Source organism: Octopus sinensis, linkage group LG1 (genome assembly GCF_006345805.1).
Source record: "Octopus sinensis linkage group LG1, ASM634580v1, whole genome shotgun sequence".
Taxonomy (NCBI): Eukaryota; Metazoa; Mollusca; class Cephalopoda; order Octopoda; family Octopodidae; genus Octopus; species Octopus sinensis.
This window is the reverse complement of record NC_042997.1, coordinates 178,257,796-178,278,700: the sequence shown is the minus strand read 5'-3', so window position 1 is coordinate 178,278,700 and position 20,905 is coordinate 178,257,796. Positions and strand designations below refer to the sequence as shown.

The 20,905-nt window shown below is 37.1% G+C and overlaps 2 protein-coding genes across 5 annotated transcripts in view; one reads left to right on the top strand and one right to left on the bottom strand.

Moving 5' to 3' along the window:
• The window catches only part of LOC115210751 (membrane-bound transcription factor site-1 protease), a 130,237-nt gene extending 113,512 nt beyond the window's left edge, over positions 1–16,725 (bottom strand). For 2 of the 3 annotated variants that reach the window (XM_029779468.2, XM_029779475.2), the window contains exons 1-5: positions 16,599–16,725; positions 9,807–10,479; positions 6,711–6,862; positions 5,101–5,206; positions 1,390–1,484 (exon numbers count right to left, since the gene is read on the bottom strand). In XM_029779468.2, the coding sequence (XP_029635328.1) occupies positions 1,390–1,484; positions 5,101–5,206; positions 6,711–6,862; positions 9,807–10,020 (567 nt within the window). In that variant the 5' untranslated portion in view covers positions 10,021–10,479; positions 16,599–16,725. Of the gene's footprint in view, positions 1–1,389; positions 1,485–5,100; positions 5,207–6,710; positions 6,863–9,806; positions 10,480–15,626; positions 15,705–16,598 lie in introns of those variants that run through there. The other variant, XM_036507274.1, reaches the window with a different exon arrangement.
• Position 16,726: 1 nt separating this feature from the next.
• The window catches only part of LOC115209365 (serine-rich adhesin for platelets), an 82,178-nt gene continuing 77,999 nt past the window's right edge, over positions 16,727–20,905 (top strand). For both annotated transcript variants that reach the window (XM_029777751.2, XM_029777743.2), the window contains exon 1: positions 16,727–16,865. The gene's annotated coding sequence lies outside the window, so the exon portion shown is untranslated. The remainder of the gene's footprint in view (positions 16,866–20,905) is intronic.

Genomic DNA, 20,905 nt, shown 5'->3' with positions numbered 1-20,905 from the left:
CGCTGGACTGGCTCCTGTGCAGGTAGCACATAAAAAGCACCATTTGAGCGTGGCCATTACCAGTACCGCCTGACTGGCCCTCGTGCCGGTGGCACGTAAAAGCACTCACTACATTCTCGGAGTGATTGGCGTTAGGAAGGTCATCCAGCTGTAGAAACTCTGCCAGATCAAGATTGGAGCCTGGTGCAGCCATCTGGTTCGCCAGTCCTCAGTCAAATCGTCCAACCCATGCTAGCATGGTAAGCAGACATTAAACGATGATGATGATGATGATAAGATGTGCCAAGCTTAGTAAAACCATTGTCTCACCCTTGGATACAGGCTCGTCTTTTCAGGTGCTGGTGCCACATAAAAAGCACCCATGCTGCAAAAACACACTCTGTGCTGGTGTCATGTAAAAAAATACCCACCACACACTGTTAAGTGGTTAGTATTAGGAAGGGCATCGACCCATAGAAACCATGCCACAACAGACAACTGAACTCTGAACAGCTCCGTGTCAAACAATCCAACCCATGCCAGCATGGAAAGCAGATGCTAAACAATGATGATGATGATGAACCTAATTTCTCAAAGGGAATTGTAGTGGTTCCCCAATATTGACTACATGGTCCTAGTCATGAATATTGGGTAATGATTGGCATGTAAAAAGCACCAACCAATCGTGGCCATTGCCAGCCTCGCCTGGCACGTAAAAACCACCCACTACACTCACGGAGTAGTTGGCATTAGGAAGGGCATCCAGCTGTAGAAACACTGCCAGATCAGACTGGAGCCTGGTGCAGCCTCCTGGCTTCCCAAACCCCGGTTGAACTGTCCAACCCATGCTAGCATGGAAAACGAACGTTAAACGATGATGATGAATCGCAAATACAAGGAGCCAAAATGAAGTGGGGTTACTCCAAAGGGTCACTGGAGTAACATTACTTCAACAGGGTACAAAGCTCGAAGATCAGGGAGTCGCAGCACGTCAAGCCACTACTTCTCCACATTGAGATGTCACAGCTCTGATGCTACAGATATGATTAGAATGTCCCAAGAAAGAATTGCCAGACAGATGCTACAAGCTGAGTCAACTAGCTGGAGACCTAATGGTAGACTAAGAATGAAACGGTTGGATAACATCCATAATATAAGTTGGTTGGGCTTGAGAATCCAGCCAAAAAATGTAATGATGTTGCTTCTGACAGGATCCTATAAAGTGCCAAAGGACTCTGCCCCAACAATTCTTCCAAGAACAGTGAGCAGAGAAGATGAATGGATGGAATTATAGTCAGAATGTAAAAGCATGTAAGTAAATATTACAAGGAATTTTATCCATTTCTCTACTGATTCTGTTACCTGCCACCCTCAAATAAATGTAATAACAAACAAGTAAAATCAACTTACAGACAATCCTTTATGATGTAATCTTCGCAACATATGAAAGTTTGAAGCCCATTCTGAGTTGTTATTTGTTGCATTATTTTTCTTTTTCTCCTTCACTGCAGAGATAAAACAAAAGTACTTCTATAAAGATGAGAAACGATATAAACAAAACTGTTGTCAGTAAATATAAGTCATGCAGTAATACAGCCTGTCACAGAAATAATTTATGTATATATATATATATATATATATATATATATATATATATATATATATATATCAGTGCTGCATCATAGATCAGCAACCATTATCTCGGTCGATGCCCCTCAGCCGGGGCTACCTGATGGACAGAAAGACCGATTTTATGACACCCTCTTGCAGACTACCTCATCGATGAATGACAGGGACCGTCTCTTTGTGGCTGGTGACTTCAATAGGCATGATGGACAACATGCAGGGGTCTTCCATGGTGTACATGGAGGCTATATAATAATAATGAAATTATTGTGTATAGTGACTCAGGTGCACTACAACTCATCAAATATGCATATATAGTACATAGAATTATGTACAAAAGTCAGGAAAGTGAACAGTGTAAGAGTCGTGATATACATGTGTGCATGCATATGGAGAACAGGGTAGTGTTAGCGAATTTCACAAAGCATGGTGGTTTTAAAGGATGCAATGTCTCAATTTATCCTACATTATATTGACACAGCTTGGTACAACCTCAGAAAACTGCTGTGGCAAGTTGGCATCACTAGGCAGTAGCCGACAATAAAATAGGGGCTTTTATATGCATCATCATCATCATTTAGCGTCCGCTTTCCATGCTAGCATGGGTTGGACGGTTTAACTGGGGTCTGTGAAGCCGGAAGGCTTCATCAGGCCCAGTCAGATTTGGCAGTGTTTCTACGGCTGGATGCCCTTCCTAACGCCAACCACTCCGTGAGTGTAGTGGGTGCTTTTTACGTGCCAAACAGAGCTGGCAAACGGCCACGAACGGATGGTGTTTTTACATGCCACCGGCACAGGGGCCAGGTGAGGCTGGCAACGGACACGAACGGATGGTGCTTTTACGTGCTACCGGCATGGGGGCCAGGCAAGGCTGAAAATATTTCCCGTAAATGAACTTAAAGGATAGATATACAAATATATAGGTGCAGGTGAGGCTGTCTGGTTAAGACGTTGGATTCTCAACCACATGGTTTCAAGTTCAGTCCCACTGAGTGGCAACTTGGGAAAATGCTTTCTACAGTAGATTAAGGTCAACCAAAGCCTTATGAGTGGATTTGGTATGTAAACTGAAAAAAGCTTGCCATGTGTACATACTCTTTACTCTTTTACTTGTTTCAGTCATTTGACTGCGGCCATGCTGGAGCACCGCCTTTAGTCGAGCAAATCAACCCCGGGACTTATTCTTTGTAAGCCCAGTACTTATTCTATCGGTCTCTTTTGCCGAACCGCTAAGCGACGGGGACGTAAACACACCAGCATCAGTTGTCAAGCAATGCTAGGGGGACAAACACATACATATATATATATACATATATACGACAGGCTTCTTTCAGTTTCCGTCTACCAAATCCACTCACAAGGCATTGGTCGGCCCGGGGCTATAGCAGAAGACACTTGCCCAAGATGCCACGCAGTGGGACTGAACCCGGAACCATGTGGTTGGTTAGCAAGCTACTTACCACACAGCCACTCCTGCGCTTATGTATGTGTGTATACATATTTGTCTGTGTGTGTATATTTGTGTTTCCTCATATTAACATCATCTGGTTGTTATAAATGAATGTCATTCATTTCCAGTATTCGGTAAAATTCCACCAGAGTCGACTTTGCCTTCCATCCTTTCAGAATCAATAAAATAAGTGCTATTTGAGTGCTGGGGACCGATGTAATCAACTTACACTCTCACCCAAAATTGCTGGCTTTGTGCCAAAATTTAAAACCAATATTCTGTGAAAACATGTCTGGTCATGGGGAAAATATTGCCTTGTTTGAAAACTGATGAGGGTTGGCAACAGGAAGGGCATCTGGCCACGTAAAATCTGCCTACCTCAATAAATTCCATCTAACCCAGGCATATATACATACATATATATATATATATATATATATATATATATATAGGTGAGGCTATGTGGTAAGAAGCTTGCTTCCCAACCACATGGTTCTGGGTTCAATCCCACTTGGACATGGGTCTTCTACTATGGCTTTGGGTCAACCAAAGCTTTGTAAGTGGATTTGGTAGATGGAAACTGAAAGAAGCCCATTGTATGTATGTGTATCATCATCATCATCATCATCATCATCGTTTAACGTCCGTTTTCCGCGCTAGCACGGGTTGGACGGTTTCGACCGGGGTCTGGGGAGCTCGGGACTGCCCCAGGCTCCAGTCTAGTCTGGCAGTGTTTCTACAGCTGGATGCCCTTCCTAACGCCAACCACTCCGCGAGTGTAGTGGGTGTTTTTTACGTGCCACCTGCACAGGTGCCAGAGGGGTCTGGCATCGGCCACGTTCGGATGGTGCTTTTTATGGGGGGGGGGGTGCAGAAATATAGGGGAGCACCAGTGGGAGGGGTGGTTCAGAGGACAGGTTCTAGGCAAGTAGAACGTAGGATATCGAGAGAGGGGTAATGCATGGTGAAATAGCGTATTGAAGAGGGGGGTTCAAAGAGTAGACACCTATAATGGTGGTGGGGGGGGCAGAAATATAGGGGAGCACCAGTGGGAGGGGTGGTTCAGAGGACAGGTTCTAGGCAAGTAGAACGTAGGATATCGAGAGAGGGGTAATGCATGGTGAAATAGCGTATTGAAGAGGGGGGTTCAAAGAGTAGACACCTATAATGGTGGTGGTGGGGGGTGCAGAAATATAGGGGAGCACCAGTGGGAGGGGTGGTTCAGAGGACAGGTTCTAGGCAAGTAGAACGTAGGATATCGAAAGAGGGGTAATGCATGGTGAAATAGCGTATTGAAGAGGGGGGTTCAAAGAGTAGACACCTATAATGGTGGTGGTGGGGGGTGCAGAAATATAGGGGAGCACCAGTGGGAGGGGTGGTTCAGAGGACAGGTTCTAGGCAAGTAGAACGTAGGATATCGAAAGAGGGGTAATGCATGGTGAAATAGCGTATTGAAGAGGGGGGTTCAAAGAGTAGACACCTATAATGGTGGTGGGAGAAACGACATCCGGTATAGTTGGAGCAAAATAGAGATATCCGGTATTGGTGGTGGTGGTGGGGGCGGGTAGGGCGGGCGCGCCGCGAAGAATCGGCGGCCAATTCGATCAGCCCTGTAAGGGAGATAGATCTTAAATATCTATAACGATAACTAATGAATTATACAGAATATGCAAAAACGAGGCGAGGCTGAAATAGTAAACAGAGTGGCGACTAGGGGGCTCAGAATAATGATACATAATAAATAATAATAAATAGAGATACGGGGTGAATTAAAGTTCAAAGATTTCTTATCTTGGGATCACTTCGTTTACGGACAGACTTGGCAAAAGGAATTCGGAATCAAGAATGAGGCAGGTTACTAGCTTAAGTATGCATAGCCATGGAGAGAAGTAGGATATATATATATATATATAACTCCAAAAAATTTAGAGGTTGTGAATTCAACCCACTAAGGGATAAGACTGCTAGAATAAGTACCCAGGCTTTAAAAAAGAATAAGTACTAGGGTCAATTCATTTGACTAAAAATTCTCAAAAAGATCTTACCTGGTATAAATTTTAGAGATCGTGTTACCATTTTGTGTGGAGTGACCCTTTTGACAACAGGATGGTTCAATAGAGCATCAACACCATTTTTATTCTTATCATTGATCTACAAAGAAAAAAAAAACAACAAAATTACAGACAACTTAAAAAAACACCATGCTTAACTCACTTAAAGGCCTTCTATTGTTCCATATGAAACAGTCTGTTCTAAAGTGTTCATATTTACATTGAAACCTACCATAATTTCATGAAGAACCCTTTAAAGTACTTTTCAAACTCCACTTAAACAATCTGCTTTCAGTTTTTGATGACTTTAAAATATAAGTGAGACAACCACTTTGCCTTTCTGAGTGTTTCTGTGTCTGTGTTTGTTTCAACCATCCACCACTTGACAGCTAGTGCTGGTGTGTTTTTATGTCCCCGCAACTTAGTGGTTCAGCAAATGAGACCGATAGAGTAAATACCAGGCTTTAAAAAAATAAGTACTAGGTTTGGTTCATTCGACTAAATTTTCGAGGTGGTGCCCCAATATGGCCGCAATCAAATGACTGAAACAAGTAAAAAAATAAAAGATGTATATCATACTATTAACTAGACTGTCATATGTTGTTATACACTGCTAGTCACAATGTACTTCTGCACATTGTTGGTGTTTTTTGAGGCTAACATTCCCCCTGAACAGAACACCACTCTGTTGCAGGGTTACCCATTTACAGCAGATAATTTTGAAAAATAACAATAAAACAAAATTAGTATATTATGCTATATGAAGAATTACAAAACTTGTTTTTACATTTCAAGCATAGAACCCTTTGTCAAGATTAAGGAAAATAAAATAAAGGAAGAGTTAGAAAACTATTAATTTAAGAGTGCTTTCAAACTAGCATGGTTTGCATACAACAGACTGGAGGCAAGCAGGTGTAGGTCTGTTGTTTCTGGCAGTAGAAGTTAACAGTCCAGAAAATTAAATTCTTTTCCAGCTACTGAATCATGGTTATACTGAGATCCTTTTGTGCCTCAATATTATCACTGAATTAAAAATAGCAAAAGATGGAGCTATTTATTTTAGGAGTAGAATAATTACACTGATGAAGTTAATTTCAAATCAAACAATTCCAGAATGTTCTGCACCATATTAAATTACACCTTTTTTTTTTATTTTATTTTATTTTTCATTTTTTTTTTATTTTACTTGTTTCAGTCATTTGACTGCGGCCATGCTGGAGCACCACCTTTAGTCAAACAAATCGACCCCGGGACTTATTCTTTGTAAGCCCAGTACTTATTCTATCGGTCTCTTTTGCCGAACCGCTAAGTGACGGGACGTAAACACACCAGCATCGGCTGTCAAGCAATGCTAAGGGGACAAACACAGACACACAAACACACACACATATATATACATATATACGACAGGCTTCTTTCAGTTTCCGTCTACCAAATCCACTCACAAGGCATTGGTCGGCCCGAGGTTATAGTAGAAGACACTTGCCCAAGATGCCACGCAGTGGGACTGAACCCGGAACCATGTAGTTGGTTAGCAAGCTACTTACCACACAGCCAAAAAAAAAAATATATATATATAAAATAAACATAAAAATATTACATACCTTAACAACATCAAAATCACTAGGATATTCATGAGCAGGATTATCTCGGGGAAGAATCTTCCAAGAAATCACGCCAGAATCATACAAAGCTGCATCGATGAACCTTTTCCGGGCCATAAATTTATAATAACCATTGAAAGACACAATATATTCTGAAAAATCAAATTTTATACAAAATATACTTACAAATATTATGATTGGTAGGCAAAAGAACAAAGAAATTCATACATTTTAATTATCAATAAACCAAAGATTTTTACACAGACTGGATCAATAATTGTTTACTGATTAGAAACTTTTATATGAAGTGATGTGCATGAGACCATGTCCTATTTTTAGGTATTTGTATTTGAATTAAAACTTGGCATCATAATTCTTTTTAAGAATTATTTATGTTCCAAAAGTCAGCTTCATCATTATCTAATCATCCATGTTGGATGATTAGACAGGAGCTGGCAAGGCCAGAAGCAGCACCAGGCTTCATTGTCTGTTTTGGCATGGTTTCGACAACTGGTTGGCTATCCTTAACACCAACCACTTAATAGAGTGTACTTGGGAGCTTTTTATGTGGCTCCAGCACCAGATATCTAAACAAAGGCTATGGAGGGCTCTCACTACCAGCTACTGGATGGGCATTGGTTCTACCAAGTTCAACAACTCTTTGATAGGTTTCGTCTTTTGTCCCTTAGGATGACCAACAAAAATTTCCCCCCTTACCAAAAGCAGACTAAATACGGCTGCCAGTTTAGTTGCAAGAAATAAAATAATCAGGTAGGGCAGAACACCATAGAAAAGGAATAAAATAGCTTAATCACTAAAAACATGATAAAGTTTATGTAGCTTATTAACCACAACAGAGAAGATATACAAAAAGTGTATAATAATTCAAAATATACTAAACTAAAAATTATACATTTACTTATATAGCTAATATCAATAAAGACTGATACCTGGTATTAGCTAAGGAAATATTTATGTTATGGGACATTCTAATTTTACACTAATTTTTAAAAACTAAGGGTTATATTATAGGTTTCAGAAGTTATTATTGTAACTCAATACATGATATTTTTAGTTTCTTAGGGGTATTTAATTAGAAGGGCTACTTATATAAAGACCCTTATAAATACTAAGATCAGGAGGGTAGAGCACTTTAATAGATAAATCAAGTAACTTCTAAAAGTCATTTCAAACAATACTGCCATATTGTATAAAGTTAAAATTTAGGGAAGTCAAGAAGATTAAGAATGATATTCTAACAAAAGGGTAACAACTTCTATGAATACCTTTGAGTATATACCAAATTTTACCACAATAGAGAGAGAAAGGAAATTACACAGAAATAGTTTAATATATATACTTATTATTTATCTAAATATTAACTTATTAGATGGTATCTGTGGAGATTGATCAATTCGAAATTTAATTAGTATTTAATAAAGGAGCACTGAGACTAAAGAACATGTTAACCATATACTAATTTAATTAAATTGAATTATTTTAAGTTGTGGAGATAACGGTATTGTTTTATATAAGCTAAGTATGCTTAAATAGGGGTACAAAGATTAGATTTATTAAAGGCTATTATAAAATAATAAAATGAAAAGGAATAAAGATAGCCTAATCACTAAAACCATTCCAAAAAATATATACTTAATTAACTTCAATAGAGAAGATTTATATAAAATTTATAATAATTTAAGTATTGTGAATTAAAAATAGTTTATTTTTACGGTGGCATGTAAAAAGCACCATCTGAACATGGCTGATGCCAGCACCACCTTGACTGGATTCTATGCCGGTGGCATGTAAAAAGCACCAACCAATTGTGGCCGTTTCTAGCCTCCCCTGGCACCTGTGCCGGTGGCACGTAAAAAGCATCCAATACACTTATGGAGTGGTTGGCGTTAGGAAGGGCATCCAGATGTAGAAACACTGCCAGATCAGACTGGAGCCTGGTGCGGCCTTCTGGCTTTTCAGACCCCGGTCAAACCGTCCAACCCATGCTAGCATGGAAAACGGACGTTAAACGATGATGATGATGATTAACTTAATACAATCAAGACTGATACCCAGTATTTGTTAAAAGAATATTGTCATTTAAAGGAACATGCTAATTATATACTAATTTTAAATGAAGAGGTATAATATAGCATAGTATAGGTTTTAAAAGTTATTAGTGTTGAGCCATACATGATATCAGTTTCTTGGGGGTACTTAATTAGAAGGGCTGCTTGTATAAAAGCCAATATAAATACTAAGATCAGGAGGATGGAACCCTTTAAGAAAGGGATAAAAAATTAATTTCTAAAAACTATTTAAAACAATATAGCCATATCGTATAAAGTTAAAATTTCGGGTTATCAAGAAGATTTAGCATTGAGGTGAAAGAAATTAACTATAAATTAATTAAATTTCTGTGTCCCAATTTCACTCATGCCCCAATAGTGATCAGGAAAAAAAAACACTTGCCCAAGACTTCCAAGAAGCAAGATCAAACTTGGAACCATCATCATCATCATTTAATGTCCGTTTTCCACACTAGCATGGGTTGGACGGTTCGACCGGGGTCTGGAAACCATGGAGGCTGCACCAGGCTCCTGTCTGATTTGGCAGTGTTTCTACAGCTGGATGCCCTTCCTAACGCCAACCACTCCATAAAGATGACACTAGGGGAAGTGTAGTGAAGTGACACTAAATACTCAAAAGTATTCAGTTTGATACCTAACTATTTCTTTTGCAAGCATAATTAAATAATTGGAATAAGCTTTGGAATCTGTGAGTGTAGTGGGTGTTTTTTATGTGCCACCAGCACAGGGGCCAGAGTAGGCTGGCAAATGGCCATGATCGGTTGGTGCTTTTACGTGTCACCGACACAGACGCCAGCCAGGCAGCGCTGGCATCTGCCACGTTCGGACAGTGCATTTTACGTGTCACCGGCACGGGTGTCTTAACTACAATTTCCATGCAAAACAAACTTCTTAACTATATGGCTATGAAATGGGTTCATACAAGTAACTATTTTCCTGAAAAAGAAGTCATTAGATATACCTGATCAAAAAAAAAAAAAGGTCAAAACTTAAAAAAGTTTCTTACCGTTTTCAAGAGTAGAAGTGCTGAAATCCACTTGGACATGATGATGATCCGAACTTGTTGATATGTTACACTGATTTTGTTGCAAAATATCAGCAAAATTTTCTTCAGATTGAACTAGACAGAGACAGAGCAGAAACAGAATCAACTTTATCAGTTGAAATCCTTTTCTCCCAAGAAGTGTCGACTGTGAAAATGGACATCGTTTTCTCCCCATAGCTACAAGTAAAACCTTGCAGTACTTGAGAGTAGCTAAATAAAAGCTTGGTGATGGAGTAACAATGGCAACAAATTAAACAACAAATGATAACAATGACAGCAGAATAAGTTGGGGTTTTTTTTTGTTTGTTTTCCTTTTTTTTTTTTGTAAGAAGCTGACTGTGGTTACATTATTAGGAAATAAACTATACAACAGATGAAAATAACAAAATATATATTATATGTGTGTATGTGTATGTGTGTGTGTGTGTGTATAAAGGTCTTTGTTGGGAATATTTCCAATTAGAATTTCTTGATACTATTTGAGAATTCCTCTCCATTCATTTGTTCTGATTATGAGTGGATAATTTTTTTTCCGTTGAAATTCCAACCATAGAAATTTGAAGAAAGGATATTTAAGGTTTTCCATTTTTTAGTCTTTGGATTCACTAACTATCCAGCATCAAAAATTTCCATCCTACAAAATAAAGGGAAAAAAAGAAATGATAATGATAATAATAATAATAATAATGATAAAAAAATATTCAGACAAATACATAACAAAAACACCAGGACTTACAAACACATATAACATACAGAAAATTGCACTACTGGGCACTGCACACATCCTACGCAAAACACTTTCAATACAGTAACCATCAGAGCACCACAACAAATCACAACACATACCCAAGGCACACAGAGCTACGCTCGGTAGTGAAGTGAAAGCACGATATAAAAATAAAACTACTGAATAATAATAATAATAACAACAACAATGATAATCCTTTCTACTGGAAGCACAAGGCCTTAAACTTGGGGGAAGGGATTAAGTCGATTACATTGACCCCAATGTGTAATTGGTACTTAATTTATCAACCCTGAAAGGATGAAAGACAAAGTTGACCTCAGCAGAATTTGAACTTAGAACGTAGCAACAAGCGAAATGCCGTTAAGCATTTCGCCCAGCATACTAACAATTCTGCCGGCTCGCCACCATGATAATGATAATAATAATGATGATGACAATAATTTTGAATTTTGAGGTAAGGGAATAGTTAAAATATATTAACCGTATCTCAGTGGTACCTAAAGTTTATTGACTCAGAAAAGGATGAAAGGCAAAGAATTTAGGGGACGTGGAGTAGTCAGTTGAATGAATCTTAATATTTGACAGGTACTTTATTTTATCAACCACAGTGACTGTTTGAATTCAATGATCTAATAATTTTACCAATCCACTGCCTTGAGTCATATATATATATAGGCTGAAATGCAAATCAACCATGACACAATTTGAACTCAGAACATAAAGACAAAATATTACAAGGCATTTTACTCAATGTGCTTACAATTCTACCAGCTCACTGCCTTAACAACAACAATAATAATAATTTTCTTATGTTTTGACAAACACTCTCTAGAACACAGGTTCTCAAAGTGGGCGCTACTGCCCCCTGTGGGTGTTGAGAGGATCCAAGTGAGTGTTGGTGTCTAAGGGGGCAGTAGAGTAAAAGGAGGCATTAGGGAGAAAGGCAGCGGATTCGGGGTGCTTATGAATTTATAATATTATTATAGTATTGTATTCAAATTATATAATATTATATTAAATATCAAATGATTCATAGTATAAATTAGTAAAATATAAAATTTTTATTTATACATAAAAATAGGGGTGGGGGCACTGAGGGTATTATGTGGCCATGAGGTGGGCGGTAGCCCAAAAAGTTTGAGAACCTCTGCTCCAGAACAATACTCTGCGCAAAACCAAAAATATGGTACTCTAGTATAATACCAAATTGAACTTCTAGCTTGTTGTCTCTTGAGGTCTCTGACTGATAATAATGTTTACATTTACTTATGATTTATAATAATTGTTTCTCATTTAGACACAAGGCCAACAATTCTGAAGGAATGGGGGTTAGTCAATACCATCAACTCCAATACTTGACTATGTTAGGTAGATAAACCTTACAGTTTATGTCTATTTTCTGAGTTCAAATCTCACCAGGGTAAATTTTGTTTTTCATCTTTCTGGGATTGATAAAATATAGTACCAGTTACATATTATATAGTTTGCTAAATTACTAATTCCAGTCCTTAAAATGTGAGAAATTCATTATACTATATGCAAGGATGTAAGTTTTTACAGAAGTCCAAGTATCATTAAACAAAAAGAAATATTCAGAAAGGAATTTTTTTTTTCAATTACTTCAAATATTAAAAACCTTTTCCCAAAGAAATAATTTATTTCCTACAATTAAAAGTGCTTCAATCACTTCCTAAAGAAAAAGGAAATAACAAACAGGATAAGAGGACAAAAAAGAATGTTGCACTTTAACATATATTTAAGACTTCATCTTAACATAACATCTATCAACTGCATTTCCTCTGTTGCTTTCACATCTCAACCTAAATTATTGTGGTAGCACTGAAAGAGATGAGAAAATGAACAAAGGAAATACAATTGAAATTAGGTGGCTAATCATTTCTCTCTCTCTTGGCAACCAACAATTTTGTTTTTTTCTTCTTCTTGATAACTAACGATTTTTTTTTCCTTTCTTGTCTACCTATCTTGACAATTGAAAAATTGTCCGAAATGTCAATATCTCTTCCTTTTCTCCAGAGCATAAATACCTATTTCTTTACTACCCCCAAGGGGCTAAACACAGAGGGGACAAACAAGGACAAATGGATTAAGTTGATTACATCGACCCCAGTGCGTAACTGGTACTTAATTTATCGACCCCCGAAAGGATGAAAGGCAAAGTCGACCTTGGCGGAATTTGAACTCAGAACGTAACGGCAGACGAAATACCGCTCAGCATTTCGCCCGGCGTGCTAACGTTTCTGCCAGCTCAACGCCTTTTTAATTAACCAAAATGCTGGTGTCTCTTTTCTTTCTTCATTAATGCTCATAAAATTCCTAATAAAATATGCTGCTTAACTGCTTACAGTACACAGTTTGAAGTGATAAATATAAATGTAACATTCTATCATTGTTGATATAAAGATGGATTTATAAGCCAGCTGGTAAAACACATGGTAGTAGAACTATGCCATCAAATAATCTACCTTTTACAACCCTACCAAACAAATCTTCAAATTCTGAATTTACCTAACATCAATCTTCTTAATTATATGTACAAAAAAGATCATTCTGTTTTGTTTTGTTTTTCAAAATATGAGGCATACATTCCACCCTTCTTCCATCTTAACACCTTTAAATTCCTGTTGATTCTTGTGACCAACATATGAAAGAAGCTTCTCATTCATAACTCCAATCAAGGATTTAATTGCAACCCTGAAAATAAATTAAATGCCTTTTTAATTATACAGAGCTCCCACTGCCTACATCGATATACAGTACATAACACAGTACTTACTGAAGTGAGCCAGCAATTAAGTCATCAACATAATAGTGTCAGTGAAGGAATATCAAAAAGCAGAAAAAGACAACTGAACCCTCATCTGATATCTCTACTTACTGAATTAGCCACCTTCAACAGTTGAAGAAACATTGTTTGCCATATAAATGTTGAATAAAAATATTTTGCAGTCAGGCCAATGTTATAACAAAGGTGAAAAGTTTGGCTGATTGTCCAAGATTCAATCAATTTAGCTAGCAGTGACTATTTAATCACATTATCCCCATAACCATTCCACATATGTACATCATCATCGTTTAACGTCCGTTCTCCATGCTTGCATGGGTTGGACGGTTCGACCGGGGATCTGGGAAGCCAGAAGGCTGCACCAGGCCCAGTCTGATCTGGCAGTGTTTCTACAGCTGGATGCCCTTCCCAACGCCAACCACTCCGTGAGTGTAGTGGGTGCTTTTTACGTGCCACCTGCACTGGTGCCAGGCGAGGCTGGCAACAGCCATGATCGGATTGGTGCATTTTACGTGCCACCTGCATGGAAACCAGTCGAGGCGGCACTGGCTTCGGCCACGATTCGGATGGTGCTTTTTACATGCCACCGACATGGAAGCCAGTCGAGGCGGCGCTGGCATCGGCCACGATTCGGATAGTGCTTTTTACGTAATTATATATCAGGGTTTTGTGGGGTCGCTTTTCTAAAATTGCTCGAATACTTCAGGAAAAGAAATTAAACAGTACATAGTCATGAACTGGGCAAGACAGAAAACAAACATGTGTTCTTTGAGACAACAAGAAAACCTCAATAGCAAGCAACCTTATGGCTCATCAACATGTGGGCTGCACAACTAAAAAAAAAAACATGGTAATTTTCTGCTGGTCAACCATTTGAAAAATCTTGAGGACCATGGTTCGCTTGACCTTCTAAAATATAACAACCAAATTCTGTAAACAAAAAAAAAAGTAGTGGGCAATGAAGACTTAGACAAAGAGACAGTATGTGACAGGTGTAGAGAGAGAAAAGACTGCACTGCCACCAGGTATTCATTTTCAACTCAAAAGACTGGAGCAACGTGAACTGATGCACTTTGCACAAGGTCTGAACCCGTCCGGTCCAGGAATCGAACCTACAACCTTATGATCGTGAACTTAACACCTAATTACAAGACCACACGCCTTCGCATTGCAAAGACAGGTTACAATTTGAGAGAATGAGGGTTACATAAACTTGGACCTATAAGCAGTAAGATTTATATCTTCACCCGCTTTCTCCAAGAGAAGCCAGCGTGGATTTGAACGCAGAACAGTGATGGAGCTGAACAAGTATTCTGTCTCTCTGCTAGTAAATAATTATGCGAACAGTTGGCACGGTTGTTGAGCCACGAGTAAAGCCTGATCGTGATGCGATCGAAGATATTCCTGTTGTGACCATCTCGTATTTTACTGTCTTATGTGCAGTATATCTCTAGAACATTAACCAATAATATACCCTTCCTCTTTCAAGGCGGAAGAGAGGAATATTTCGCTAATGGGGGGGAGGGTTCTAGGCAGGTAGAGAGACAAAGCAATGCATCAAAACCAATTGACTTAGGTAAAAAATTTAAAAAAGTCTACATTGATTGCGGTTAAACACCAACAACTAAAATAAAAACAAATTTTTTTTTAATGAATGAGAGATAAAAATTCATTCATGAATCTTCATGATCTTGGTACGCCATAATACCCCGTCTCTCTCCGTATGTTATGATAACCGACTCCAAAGAGCTCGTTATCATTGGCAACATTTCGGTTCTAAATGCAAGAGCTTTTAATCGAAAATAATTATCTAAAGCTGTGCACCTGGTTTTCCAGGTCATAATAATCAGGATTAAAATCTTAATACTCTAAACTTTCTAAGCCGTCGATCTATGATAAAGTTATTTTTAACTATTCAAGTGGTTTTTCGGTCTAAAAATATAAAAGGCTTTGCTTTGTTTATGATATTTTTTTTAAAAAACTGTGTAAATACGATTTGATTAGTACACATTAAGCTAGATCATACCCGTAAAAGATTTATTTTGGCGATAATCTAAATGAAATAAAACCTTTCTCCATACGTTTGAAACGAATATATGTTAAACTACAGGAATGTGTCAGCTATATGAGTTACGTAAATAAAATATTGTGCAGTTTACAAAAAAAAGTTTGATATTATTAACAATATTAGCTAACAAACAAAATTTAAAGGTATAAAATAAATACATACATTTGAAAACGTTATATCAGTAAATGGGCATACAAAATGTTTATGTATATACATACACACATACAAGAATGAGATCGGGTGTGTGAATTATTTATAGATTGATACGTGTCGACTGTGTTTTAAATATGAATGAAACATAAATACACACATCAGGCAGGTAGGACTGAGCAGACAATAGGTGGGTTTAAGATTAAGTGTAAATAAACACATGATATATAAGTTGTCAAAACCTAGTGCAGAACGTTTGTTCTACTTTCGGCTCAGCTGTTTAAAAACTATTGTTGAATTGGAGTGGGGAAAGAAAAAGTCTGGTATCGCGATTGACTAAAAAGAAAAACGTCAGTATCTTAATTAAAAGTTACACAATATGAAATAACAGTTAACTATATAGTTTAAAATGAGTAATTCAGTCAAATGATTACAATTCCTGCAGTATAGTATTTCAAGAAACAACGTTTGATAAACAGTTATAATAATAAAAAAAAAGTAGCATCGTAGACTGAAATGCCTATGTAATTATAATTATCAAGTAATCACAAAATGCGAGAGTAAGAGGTTTACACCTTTAAACTTTTTTGACATGGGGGTCATAGTTTTCTCTTTTAAAAAGTAGAAAATGTGTGTATAATAAACAGTTGTTATTGTTATTATTGTTAATGCAGTTGTTTGTTTTGTAAATACTAATAAATTCAGAAACGAAAAAGTTAGAGACAAGACTATATGGAAAAGGGGGAACCTAGGAGGAGAGGCATGTATGTATCAAGCAACTTCAAGGAGTCATAGAGTGAATTACGGCACAGCGTATAATATATATAGAAATATATATGGACTAACATATACATGCATGAAATTATTGGAAAATTTAATTTATGGTTAAAATTAAAGAAACGATAAAACAAAAGATGAGAGAAATTAATATAAAGGCTTGCTTTGCTTTGTACATTTCGTTTTCATTTGCGGGTTTTAACTTACATATTTCAGAGTTTAGAACGAAAGAAAGCCGAGTAACAGTCTACCATAATGGATTTTGTACGGAGGGTTGTGATTGGCCGATTGCTGTAACTTGCCGACGGTTCTCATTGGTCAAAACAAAATATAACCTAACTCTGCTTTCTGAGAATGGTCTAATATGGTGGCTGTTTGATCAGGACTCACGTCCAACACGAAATATTCCTACCCGTTTGAGGTCTAACATTTTTATCCCTTTACATTTTTCAACGGATTTATCTTGACAGCGAGGTTAGTATTTGAATTAATATCGTTTCCTAAGTGTTGTCATTTATCGTCGCTGAGTAAATAAAAAAAAAAAAACTTGCTTATAGTCTTTCATTTACTACTGTACCGGAAGCGGTTAAAACTGTGTATATTATTATGTTATCTTTTATTATTATTATTATTATTCTGGTGATGATGGATCTGAAACCGATCTTGAAAGGATTTTAAAAAAGCTATCGCTAATGTTGTTGATTTTTTTGCCTTTTAAATTTCTGCTTTTCGACCCCACTTAAGTAGGCATCCCCCCAAAACATCTTTACAAACTATTTATCCTTTAGCATGTTCCTATACTACGAAGTTAGATGTTTGACAAAAACAAAAAAATAAAAGAAACGTATGTAAATTATTACACACACTTATATAGATACATACATACATCTATATTATATATATATATTTATATACACACACACACATATATATATATATATATACATACACACACATATATATATATATATATATATACATACACACACACATATATATATTTATATACACACACACACATATATATTTATACACACACACACACACACACACATATATATATGTATGTATATTAGTTTAATTTTCTCGCAACTTGCGACATTCGTGTCCCGTAAAATCTGTCATATATGTTTTTTTCTGTACTTCTAGTCTATATATATATATTTTTAATTTCGAAAGAGATAATGGTGAGTAAATAATAATGGTTGTTGCCAGAAATGTTTGCACATCATTAACTCTAAATATTCCAGCTAATATCCATACTAAAAGTCCAACTAACTATCTATATATATATAATAATATGCGTATGTGTGTGTATGGAGATTGTCAAACTTGAGCTTTCCTGTTGTAAACCTGGACTGTTCAGTTCAGCCTTCAAATGTTTTTAGGGGAGAATAAAAGCATTATTTATATTTAGTTTTTGGATTCATTATATCATTTTTCCTTTTTGCAACACTCAACGAGGCTATTTTAGTGAAAGAGCACATCGACTGTACTGCATCTCCGTAGGTATTATTAATTTTGTCGGCTTCCGGAAGGTTAAAACGAAAAGTTAGGATTAGAAGAACTCAGTTAAGTTGATACACACAACTAGATACCATAGAGTGTTCTTCTCTGACACTCTTGTTTAAAACACTGCTATCCCTTCCTTCCTGTCTTCTACCATTGGTAGAAATACGATTATAGATTTTTGCCTTTCACTCTGCCGGTATCGATAAAATAAACTACTAGTTAAGTATACTGAAGTCAATTTTAACTAATTGTGCCCGCCCCTCCGAAATTCGTGGCCAAGTGCCAATGTCGAAATCATTTAAGTTTTATATATATATATACTTTTTAATCATTAGTAGTATTGCTCCTTTCGTAGTAGTAATTAAGCGAATCGTTTCTTTCCTTTTTTTTTTTTTTCTTTCAAAATAGCAGTAATTTATCGCCGCTTATTGACTTCTGAATAATATTTTGCGAATATTCCGAGAAATTTTGATATATATCATGTACATTATTTTATCTCGTGTATATATTTAGTGTCGTTTTCTTGTGTAACCCCCAGATGAGCCCTAATCGAACATATCTGTGATCGAATCCATTTCACCTTTGATCATCCGGTTTTTTTTCTTTTTCTTTCTTAGCCATAGTGTAGCTCAGAATATATTAACCAATATGTCATTCGTTCTTTTTATTTTTGCTAAGATTGTAAGGTTTGATCTGTGAGTAATTAAATTTTTTTTTTCTAGCAGGTCGAGCGACTTAGTTGAGGATCCCTCATGCATGAGAGATTGTATGTGTGTGTGTGTATAATTTGTTCTCGTGTTTTCGCAGTAATTTAAACACGAATAGACAGTATATAGTAGTTGTTACATGGCTTATTTACAATTTGACAGGTAAAATTAGCCTCTTGTTTCGTTTGGGGCTGTTGCTGTGGGCAACATATCCTTTCGGGGTACAACTAAAATTAGTTCTAGATTGATTTGGGCTGACTGTCACATGACTTCCATACACCTTGTCTATAACATTTAAGCTTTGGATATATCGTCAAAAAGGTACATGTTATGAGAAATACGCTACTTTAACACTGGATTACTTATAATCGTCGCCGTACGTTGTGTTATATATATAGAGAGTAGTAGATATTAATAACTTCAAGCTACAGGAACGTATCACAGAGAGTACTTCATGTAATCCCCACTAGTGTGTGTATGTGTATATATACATATAAGATATATAGTACTTCCGTAAGGTTTATCGTACCAAGACGTACAAGTGCTCGGCACACTAATGTATAGAGACCACTGTGCTTTACGTTCAACACTGTTAAGTACAGTCGACTAGACAGGACTGGCTGTTCGAAACCCTCTACGTATTTTGGTTTTCGCTTGCGTGCGAGTGTATTGTGTGTGTGAATATGTGTATGTATGTGTAGTGAAAGTAAAGAATACGTAAACCCGGTGTTTAGGGTTATGGTGTGTATATATATATATATATATATATATACACATACATACACGCGTGCGCACATTGTGCATATATGGGTGTGTATGCTTACAAAAGGCGTTGGCTTTTTTTTATAACCAGCTGATTACATGTAGTTCTTTGGACATTGCAGCCGAAAACTGATGTCTTTCTGTTTTCTAAATTATGTTGGTGATTTATTCGTATTTTTACTACATTTTTTGAAGATTTTACGTTCTTGTGTAACTTCCTAGGGCAATATTTAAGGTCTAAATTATTAACAAGTTGTCTTTCATTGTGAGGAAAGGCTGTAGAGCGAAACAAGCTGACAAGATTAGCCGTTCTCTTGGAGAAAACGATGAACGTCATCGTTCCCGTTCGTTCTATCCAAATGAGCCAACGAATGGAGTTTGTACACGGTCTGCTTGACATGCTACATAAGAGCAGTAAACCTCCTTCAGGTTTCATCCGACTGGAAATTGTCTCTGCTTGATCGGGGAGAACTGTTGCTACTCTCAACATCAGTTATCCTCTTAGCGAGGGCCTTTCTGAAGCAAACAGAAAAGAAAACACCTTTATGGTGTCCTTAATAGTCCACGTTTGTTTAAAATAAATAAATATAAAAAGAAAAAGAATATGTATCGTCGTCGGGTTCGGAGTATATGCTTGCCCCTTTAAACCACAGCCTTTTAATATGGGAGGCTAACGTTTCACAAAATGACTAGATATTGGCAGACTGCTTTTGATCTTGTCTGCTTCATCAGACTGACCCGGGACTCAACAGCATCTGTACTCTTGCTTTGCAGTACATATTTGTTCGAAGTTGATGATTTCACATCAATACTGCAAATTTCTTGACTTGCTTTGTGTGTGGGCCAAAGGTGTGCCTCAAGTTGGAAACTGCCAAGATGCTTGGAAGACTTCCTGGATTTTTAATGTTCTGTACTGATGCATTTTTTTGGTGGCAAAGTGCAAAGCATTCACTCATCTGTTTAAAAACAATTTTGACGCTCATTTCACACACACATATACATACTTACGTATAATCTTTTAAGAGAGCTGATGGTGCACTATAAGCCTTAATTAGTGGGCTTTGTATTAAATAAAAAATGATTGAAAATAGCTGTCTTAATGTAATCAGCAGAGTACATGTGACAAGGCAATCACTTTGAATTGCAAACAGTATCCATCTTAAATTATAATGTGTCTGAACATTCTGTACACACTTGTACTCTTAATGTAACACTCTGGTTGGCCAATGCCTTGTGAATGACATTTGATGTATGGAAATCCATTTATCATCATCGTCATCGTTTAACGTCCGTTTTCCATGCTAACATGGGTTGGACGGTTCGACCGGGGTCTGGGAAGCCAGGAGGCTGCACCAGACTCCAGTCTGATCTGGCAGAGTTTCTACGGCTGGATGACCCTTCCTAACGCCAACCACTCTGTGAGTGTAGTATATAACAAAAAAATATGTGTGTATGCATACATGTGTGTGTCTGCATTGACACCAAATGAGAAGCAGTAACATTTGTCTTGCATATAAATGTCCCTCAGTTTCA